The sequence below is a fragment of the Hipposideros armiger genome, unplaced genomic scaffold (assembly GCF_001890085.2).
Source record: "Hipposideros armiger isolate ML-2016 unplaced genomic scaffold, ASM189008v1 scaffold_1039, whole genome shotgun sequence".
Lineage (NCBI taxonomy): Eukaryota > Metazoa > Chordata > Mammalia > Chiroptera > Hipposideridae > Hipposideros > Hipposideros armiger.
Genome location: NW_017732389.1, coordinates 329,705 through 339,833, shown reverse-complemented (window position 1 = coordinate 339,833; position 10,129 = coordinate 329,705). Strand labels below are relative to the sequence as shown.

Sequence of the window (10,129 nt, the reverse complement as noted above, 5' to 3'; positions counted from 1 at the left end):
GAAATGTTAAAAGCATGTTACAGCAGACAATATACTATCATTTTGTAAAGTTTAAAACATATTATTTAGGAATAATTATATATAATTAAAATATTTTTAAAAGTCAAGGAAAACTAAACTCACAAGTCACAACAATCACGTCTTGGTGTGGCGGGAGGAAGCGGAGGACCCGAAAGTGGGCAGAATGTTTACGCACTGTTCTCGTTTCTACATCAGGTTGAGGCCTCACAGGTGCTCACTTCATTAAGCTCCCCACCATATATGTTTGTATATACCAAATATCACATGAACATAGTTCAAATAATTTACACAATATTTTAATGGCTAACTCACAGAAATGTCAGAAGAATTGGAGAATTAGGTCTGCAGCCTCCACACTCAAAAGCAAACGGTGTGTTGGTAATGTCCCAGTTTCCATAGCTGGTTTCAACTACAGGCTAGGTGTTACAGAACTCGGAATGGGGGAGAGGAGCTGCCAATCAGTGCTCATGAGCTGAACCACTGGGTGCAGCACCCTGCAAGCACTCAGCTCTGTACCATTGATCTCACGGGCCTTGGGGACTTCCCTGGAAACTCAATTCTTCTGCAGCTTCGCCTGTTAATGAGAGGATTCACCACAGTTCCTGCTGTTTTGTATGACTGGCCCAAGTCCAGAGCAGCTACACCTGACAGCAGAACTGAGGCACAGACGCACAACACAGCTGCAAAGGAGGCTGGGGGGAAAGTATCTGAAATTTTCTCCTCCACCACCAAGACTCTGAAGACGCGAAATTGCCCCCCAAACACCGGAGGAGCATCCAGGTTCTAGAAATCAGAAACAGCCACTATACTTATCTTCTGTGCACTGTTATCAGGCAAGAAGATTTTGTCAAGCTCTATTTTTTATAGTTTGTACAATAAAATAGCTTTTCTTGGTTTATTTTCTAAAATAGAAATAATGCCACATATGAGGTGTGTGTGAGTGTGTGTACGTACGTACATACATATCTATGGTTGACCCTTGAATACGGGTTTGAAATGCACAGGTCCACCTATACAGAGAAAAATACTGTATATGTATTTTCTCCTCCTTGATTTTCTTAATAACATTTTCCTTTCTCTAGTTTACTTTACTGTAAGACTATAGTATATAATACATGTATCAAATGTGTGTAAATCAACTGTTTATGTTATTAGTAAGGCTTCCAGTCAATAGTAGGCTGTTAGTAGTAGTTAAGGTTTTGGGGAGTCCAAAGTTATACGAGGATTCTTGAGTGTGTGGGGGCAGGGGAGTTTGATGCCCCAACCCCCTCACTGTTTAAGTACCAACTGCATACCTATACACACATACACACCCCCCTACCCTAAAGATTAAAAAATGCTTCCAAATGGGGATCTGCCCACTATTCCCTCAATGAACATTATATGGCTAAACATTCACAGTCTAGCAAGAAAAGCAGCCTCCGCACTTCACCCAGCTGAGCGGTGCCCCTTCTTTGTATGTCCTTCTGACCTGACATTTGTTTCACTGTGTTGACATTGCTGGTTTCTCGATCTCCCGCTGGGCTGTGTGTTCCAACAAGGCAGGGCTGTGCTATTGATCTCTGCATCCCTTGAACTTAGCACAGATATACATTTGAAAACTGCTTGATAAATATGTCCTTGTGTTTTTACTACAGTTTATTCAGCATTTACCAGATATGCCAGAAAATGTAGTGGGATCTTTACAGAAGTTATTCAATTTACCTCCAGAACTATAATGTTAGGACCGTTTGTGTATCTTAGATGAGAAAATAGAGAGCAGGAGGTAAATTATTTTGCCAGAAGTCACTCGGCTAGTAAGAGGCAGAATGAGAATTCAAATTCTATCTCACACCAGAATTGTCTTCTTTCTATTACACATTATAAAACTATGATAAAATTTGTTATGTGCTACAAGCAGATGTAGGTATAAAGGGCAACAGGCATATTAATCGTTAAAAATTAATTCTGCTTGAAAGAGGTCAAGAAAAGTAGAAGTGGCATTTGAGTTGGGATCTGAAGAATAAACAGCAGTCTGTCTGGCAGTTTCGGGAAGGACGTTCCATGCACGGGGCAATTATTAAAGTGCTGCGGCAACACGACTGACTCGAAGGAAGTTGCCATTCCCTCATCTCCAAAGGAAAACGGAGGACAGCGATAATTTCTATCTTCAGTGCTGTTCAGAGGACTACACACACAATACATGTAAATTACTCAGCACGGGACCTGGCACAGAGAGGCTCTCAGTGAGGGGGGAGGGGGGGAAGGAGGAGGGTTCACTGAAAACCAGGGTTCGCCTGGGTAAGCCAGGGGCTTGAAAGAAATGGCATGGGCAAAGTGGTCCCGGATCCTGATCTCAAATTCTTCAAATGATATTCATATTCATATACAGAGAGTTTAAATGTAAAGAAGTCAATAAACAATAATAAAAGAAAACATTTCTAAATCATGAATAAGGAGGTATATTTACCAAATGATCTAAAAGTCCCATCCCTCAGAAAAATTTAAAACAGGCTATTATAAATGCTTGGTAATTTAGAAATAGGCAATGTAACCATGGTTAGGTTTTCCCAACCTTGAAATCCCCTGTAAAAAGCATCAATTTATACCTCAAAGTAACGGCACAGCACATAATTTATTTTACTCAATCATTCAGAGTAATGACAGCTAATGAAATATAAGGAAAACACTGTGGATTCCCCAGCCAAAAGTAACACTTCTCCTAGTGTGCCATTTGCTTATTTCCACATCAGTATCCTTCACCTCTTTAGCTTTTGTTCTCTGGGAGAATTAAAACAAAACAAAACAAAACAAAAAAACAGTGAACAGTTTGTCTCTCGATTAAGAGAAGAGTATCTAATATATATTGTTTAGTGCAGTTGTTTTTAAACTCCACAGAAGTTCTATTAATAATTACCAACAAGCACTTTAAAACAAAGCACAGTAAAATCGGGGTTTCACTAATCCACTACTCTGAAAAATAGAAGCACGTTTAATTTTAATAACTCACTAAAAGGAACACTGGTAAACTGTCTTATGTAGCACAGAATAAACTAACATATATGAAACATGATACAATTTTATTTAAATTAAAACTTTTTGCAATTATTATTTTTTTTAATTTCTAGACTGAAGGTGTGAAGGCATTCACTTTGAATTTTAAGACAGTGGAACCATCTTGTGGTTGATGTCGGTATTGCCGAAGCTTTGAGAAGGTCACTTAAAACATTTGGAAAAATTAGGTCCGTAATCCCAGTTTCACATTTAAAAAGGCACATACAACATGTCAGTCCTAGGCCTTAGATGACAAAAATAAACACAGAACTGAAGTCTTTCCTGTTAGGGTTCCACAGGAACGTCATCAACGGACTGGGTAACAGTATTTTTACATTAACCTGTATTTTATAATTAATTTCTATACCTTGGTTTGAAAGCTAAAGCTATGAAAATAAGTACAGTAAAATAATAATAAGCTTAGAGAAGAATACAAAAAAAAATCTTTTTTTTTTTAATCTGAATTATCCTGCCACCTGCTGGCAGCTAAGCGGCAGCTCAGCTCGGGCCGGGAATGGAATCGGAGACCCTGTTGCTCAGAGCTCACACTCTTCTGCGAGCTCTTAACTAACTGAGCCACTTGGCCGGCCCTGAAAAACCTTAAACAGTTTACTAGGAAGCATAGTTTTATTTCTTTGGTGTCAAGACTTTTCCCCATGATTTTTTGCTTACAAGCTACCATGTTCCAGGACCCTGTAGTATCTGAGAAATGTAAAACTGGCCCTGAAAAACTCAGGGCACATCCCTCCACTGTCACAATCTTTATGGCCAAAAAACCAAACATAAACTGCCTATGGGGAAAATCTGTCACACTTGGAAGCCTAGAGAAAAATGTCATGCTCCCACTCTCACCACTTTTTAAATGTGTCCAAAAACTTTGCATGAAGGTTATGGGCAACCTTATGGAGAAAAACTAGGCACTGCAAAATCATGTTAAGAAGTGAATGGAAGGGAAGAGGGAACAACCTGAGCAAAAACTGTATCAATTACCAATAAAGCTACTTTCACATTTTGCCCTTCTATTGTCTCCCAAATTAATCGGCGATAATTAACAGTAATTACTAAGATTTCAGTTTCAAACTCCAGATGACAATGCCCTCTGAAGGCCCCAGATTTGTCTTACAACAGGAGAGATATAAACTCAGTGGGACTAGGGTTAACTGGTCTTCTCCTAACTACAGTCCTACACTCTCTCTCACCCAACCAAAGAGCTATCAGCTCTCCATTCTTCCTTCCCACCCTCCAATTCCCAAATGCTGAAAACGGTACTATCTAAGTCTTATTACCTATAATAACACATAGCATGTAAGCATTTACTTTTGGCCGCTGGGGAAAGTTTGAAGAGGCCTCTCTACGCTACTTTACCCCCAGAGAGGACTGTGCTGTCCTGGAGCACCTCCAGCACCCTGTAGGGCCCTGAGGTCTAGCCAATCAGCTTCCAAAGGGGTGGAAAGTCAGGTGGCTGAGGCCCTGTCAGAGGGACCACACAAGACCACTGTGAGCGGCCTCTTCCTGCCTTTGGCTTCTTAAATATCCAATCCTCACATTTTCCTCTGGCTTTCTCTCTCTTAAAAATGGTAGCATCACAGGCCAGCTTGGAACTTAGCAGGAGCAGTCACAGCTTCTGGCCTGCTTTGATTCTATCACACTCGGATGCACTTAGCTCAAGTAACAGAGTTCTGCCTTGGGGTTGGGGGTCAGAACCCAGTCAGTAATGAGGTATCCATTGGCCTACTTCATCTACTGGATTCCCCTGGAGATCTCTCAGTAATGAGATACCCAGCCAAGTAGTAAGGATTCACGCACTCTTAGATATCCAGGACAGAAATACTATCCTAAATTGCTCACAACCCTCAATCCTTGACACATGCAGTGCATGATGCTTAGTACGCCATGTACGTCATCTCATTTAATTCTTTAATGTCATCAGAGAGATGATATTTGAAGGGTAAGAAGAATAAAATCTAGCAAGATAAAAGAACTTACCAGAAGTCTCTAAAACTAATAAGCAGGAGCATCAGGGTGGATTTAAGTAAGTCCAGCCCAATGAGGCTAAGATCTGCATCGTTCCTGCATGTTACCACGCCCTAAAGGTTCACCTTTCTCTCCACACTCCATCTGAAACACACCACACCCACACCTCTGCTTCCCGAGACAGCTGGCCTAGCTCCTATTTTAAGTTTTCTGTCAACGTTAGTTTTTGGAAAGTTAATTTCCAGTATGAATCTATTTGGAAGATCACTAGGTAACTCAGCTTTTTCTTTCATTCATTCATTCTCTTTTAATGTAAAAAGGAAGCTAGAAAATAATATAATTTTATATCAAATTTGACATGTTCAAGGAATAGACAGGTTACTTATTCAACTACTCTGCTTACTAAATGTTGCCCTATTTTATGCACAGATTAAAATTTTAATTTTAATTTTTTAATTTTAAACAAGAACTACAACATAGTAAAAGGACTGACTAGTTGATATCTAAAATTTTTATCCTCGTATTTTAAAAAAACCACTGAAAAATATCATAACATGACTATTTACACATACATATATGCATGTATAATGCAAAATGAAAGGAATAACCAAATGCAACAGCTCTGCCAAATTACTCCTAATATTCTCTCACAATTTTATACTTTTATATTAATAAGTTCATTAAATAAAGATGGTAACAGGTAACTAAAATAAAAGGTACAAAAAGGTCCTTGTCCTGAATTCTGATAATATCTGATAAGTCCCACAAGCAAGTGTGCCATAGTTACACTTCCTAAAACAAGGTTTTAAAAAAATGTTTAAAAGTCACCAAAAGTTTAAAAGTTTAAGTCTTAATAATTTTCCATGTGTATAGGAAATCACTAATGATGACTCTGTGACCTGTTCACCTCCAAACATTTGGCAGTTGAAGTCTTCATCGACAAAAACTAATTCCAGTAATTTAGCAGATGTTCTTACTTACTGTAATTAGCATAATTTAGGAAGTTAAGATGTTTCTTTACCTTTTCTACCTTTCCACCATTGATGTCACTGGGGAGGAATTTCTTGCCAATTGTTCTCAAGTCTGTCTAAAATAAAAATATTATTATTAAAACATAATTGAAGAGAAAAGTAAATCTAATCTCACAAACAAAAGATGAAATTACCTAAGATTTGTGGAACAAAATTTAAGTAAATGTCTTTTAGGTGATTATGAGATCTATACATATAATCAGTCTTTTCAAACAGCACAGTCCCATACATATGCTATTTAAAGTGCACTAGGAGGTTGAACATTGATATCTATCTATCTACCTATCATCTATATATCTATCTATCTATCTATCTATCTATCTATATCTATCTATTTATCATCTATCTGTCTATCTATTGCCTTGATTCTGGTCATATTTCTTTAGGTAACCTTTCAATTTATTAAATTTTCTCTACTGAAATCTAAAACTTGATTTTATGTAAACTACAGTCTATTTTAAAATTAATGCCATAATCCAAAAGCAAATGAGTACCTTTACATAAAAGTACACGTTTTTGATAATTGAATCCTACATAACCTCTATATGCAGACATGATACCGATAACATAACAAAGGTACATAACATACAAGTATCCCAGGAAACAATTCCACTGCAACAGCAAGAAATACAGTAAGACTTACTATAGTAAACAGTTATTGAATTTGCTTAAACAAATTACAGAAGTTTAAGTTTGTGAAAAATTAACTCCATGAAGATGCAGAAATACACGTTACTCAGCAAACCAAACAAAACATAACAAAGGGCTAACATAAACAAAGCTATAGCATTTCTGACATAAAAACAGAATTTCAACTACACAGTCTACATAAAAAGCAGAACTTTGAAGGATTTTGTCCTCTTTAGAAGTGAAAACTAAAGAAATTGTAAGAAATTTATTCAGAGGAAAGCTGTCAACCATCATGAAAAAAGGCCTAATTATTTGAGCTAAGATATTTTCTCGATTACTGAGAGTGAGGTTAGATGAATAAATTTGTATGATTTTGTTCTTCCTTAAAATATAGTAAACGGTAGCTCTTGATCACCTTAACAGCAATACAAGAAAATAGAGTTAGTGTGAATTTAATCACATAAATTATAAGGGATACATTTATGTTAGACTTAAGAAGAAAATACTAGATAATAACAATTACTAAATATGAAATTAATACATATAGAGAAGTAGAATAGTCTTAACTATTATTGAACAATCAATTATGGAACACTTACAATAACAGAATATCCTGTCGTTTGAAATACCCACGTGTGGTCAGCTTTAAAAAAAAGCATGTTATACAACCCCCACAGATCTTTCCAGTCTTTTACTCCCATGATTCATAATTTACTTCTCAATATAATGCAAGGATCACTCCTAAGCTAAAACTCACCTAATGGAATTGTCAGGCAAACTAAGCCCCAAATCTAAATACCTGCCTGACAACGCTTTAGGTTTATCCTTTTTTCAGTCTCCATCCAATAGCAGAGTGAAAGGATTATAAACCATACCTCAAGTTGTAGCCTTTTCACTTTGAAAATACTGAGTAACATCTGGGGGGAAAACACTTTCTTATACTACCCCTCCCTATATTAGGGTTGTTTTGTAGATTAACTGTTAATACAGGTGAAGCACTTGGCACAATGACTTACAATGAGTAAGCATTTAATTAATGTTAGCTCTCATGTTTATTTTAGTGAATATAAAACATGTACATTTTATCATCTGAAAATGTATAACCATTAATTCAATAATACAACTCACAGTTCATAAAAACATAGGCATTATTTTAAAATCACTTAAAGGCTGAACTATTTAAATACATATGAGAAACATAATACATACAAATTTTATGGTACACTATGGTCCCTCGTTTCTGGTTTTTATCAGTAATTATGAATGATACTAAATGAAAATGAGGCATTAATATAAAGCATAGATGAGCATTAGATTAAAACTCTAAACTTTGATTCACTGTAAACCGTAATTAACTAATATGACCTTGGGCCCTGTCACAAATTCTCTAAATCCAGTTAATTTATTCCTTTATAAAACAGAGACAAAAAAATCACCAACCCTATCTCACAAAGTTGTTGTCAAGCTAAAAGGAGCCAATATAGTCAAAGCTTATTTAACTTCTAAAGTGCTATACACACATATAATTAATGTTATTTAATTGTTCTTTTAGCAAGATGAAAATGACCTACCAAATCTTTAAACATCCTAAATTCAAAGTCAATTTATAGTACTGCAAAGATAATTTTCAAGATTCAGATGCCATTATATCAGGATTAGTAGGACAAATGGGTCCAAAAGTACATTTATATTGAACGTAAAAAATTATGCAGGAGAAATATTTAGCTTTCAAATACACATGTATGCATGCACACACACAAAAGATTCCTATGTATTCAAATAAGTTCAACAGACTACCTACGTGGTAAGTCATTTTATATTATATAGAATCTTAATAGAAAAAAATCTGTTTTTGAAATGTTTACTAATATACGGTATTCAGTAATTTAAGACTGGGCTATCACTTAATTTTTTTCTGAATAATTCAGATATTTGCACACAAAACTACATGTTGTATTTCAATGTTATTTCATAATATTCTTACTCCCCATTTTACAGAGTAAAAAATTAAGAACGCTATTTTTCAACAGAAAAATCTGCCCAGAAAATAGCACTTAGCAGCTCTGAGGCTACTAATTTAGAAGGGCTGGCATCTGGGAACTTCGCACTTGAACCATTTCCTAACTGAAAATGTGGGTTACTACCTACTAGACTATTTGTAAAAACAATGTGATTTATGGTGCATACCTGCTTTTTTGAGGGGAGAGTTAGAATGTTGTTTCATGTCAGGCAGAGAGTGCCTCATGAGCAGTCCATGAAAGCCTTGGGTACTAATCTAATGGACTTCCCTGGGCAGAAACACTGTGAACGTACTTTGCATTGCTCATTGCTTGATAAAGGAACACGCTCAGCATGTCCCCCACAGGAGGAAGAGCGCATAAGAAAGCTTGTGCATGGATTCTTCTTCTCATATGTAATAAGTTACATACAATCAGAATCAATAACACAAGTCTTTCTAGACTAGTGACTAACATCCCACAATCACTCAAAAGTTGAAAAAAATTCAAAAGAAATATTATAAACGCCTGATTTTATTTAAAGGTGATAAACTTGAAAAGTACATTATTTTGTCTGGTGTAGATTTCATCCTAATTCAAAGTATTTTTTCCCCCTGTTATATGGCATGATAGCTTGAATTGGAGTATTCAACTATATATTTCAGAGAAAATTACAAGGACAAATTAATTCATTACAATATTGGTCATCATCTACCTCTTAGGTGCATAGGACAAATACTTCATCTTGATTTGTTTTATTTAAAGTTTCACACCCAGTAATAAATAGTTCATTGTTCTTTACCTAAGTATATAAATAAGAAGAGTAAAAAGTTGAAGATAGTCACAAATTTTTTTTCCTATCATCTTCAGGATGTTTTTTAATAAACAAAGAAATAGAGACTTTACGACATTTTTTGAAAGTACAATTCACTAATTTGGGTGCAAGTCAAAGCAAGTTAAAATATCTGGGGAATATTTCCATTTGTAGTCATAGATAACCTGCATACTTTCTAACTAACGCTCATTTAAAAAATTGAAAGTCTTTAATATTTAGCTCAGAAACAAAAAACAGATCTTGTTGGTCTCACTGAATAAAATTCCGAGAGACTGAAAAAACGATTTTTCAAAACATAAATTTTATCTTTTTAAACCCAAGTTTAATTATGTAAAGTATAAATTTAAGTGATTTGAAAAGAAAACGTTATATGCAGTTATATATTTATATTTTAAATGCTACCAGTTGCTGTCATTTCTGCTTTATGTTATACCTGTTTTGCAGTAATATGACTGTCAGTAACTCTCTTATTAATTCATTATGTATCATAATATATAAATTTGATTAACAGATTGTTATTGTAAAGACAATGTAAAAACTTCCACTGGGGGGCCGGCCGAGTGGCGCGATGGTTAAGAACTCGCTTGGGATGCCAGAGGGCCCCGGTT

General features: G+C 35.7%; 1 protein-coding gene across 1 annotated transcript in view; it reads right to left on the bottom strand.

The window, feature by feature from the left end:
• TDRD3 (tudor domain containing 3) overlaps positions 1–10,129 on the bottom strand; it is a 140,941-nt gene that overhangs the window by 92,598 nt on the left and 38,214 nt on the right. Inside the window, exons 3-4 of the mRNA XM_019631701.1 lie at positions 6,050–6,115; positions 538–804 (exon numbers count right to left, since the gene is read on the bottom strand). Coding sequence (XP_019487246.1) covers positions 538–804; positions 6,050–6,115 — 333 coding nt within the window. The remainder of the gene's footprint in view (positions 1–537; positions 805–6,049; positions 6,116–10,129) is intronic.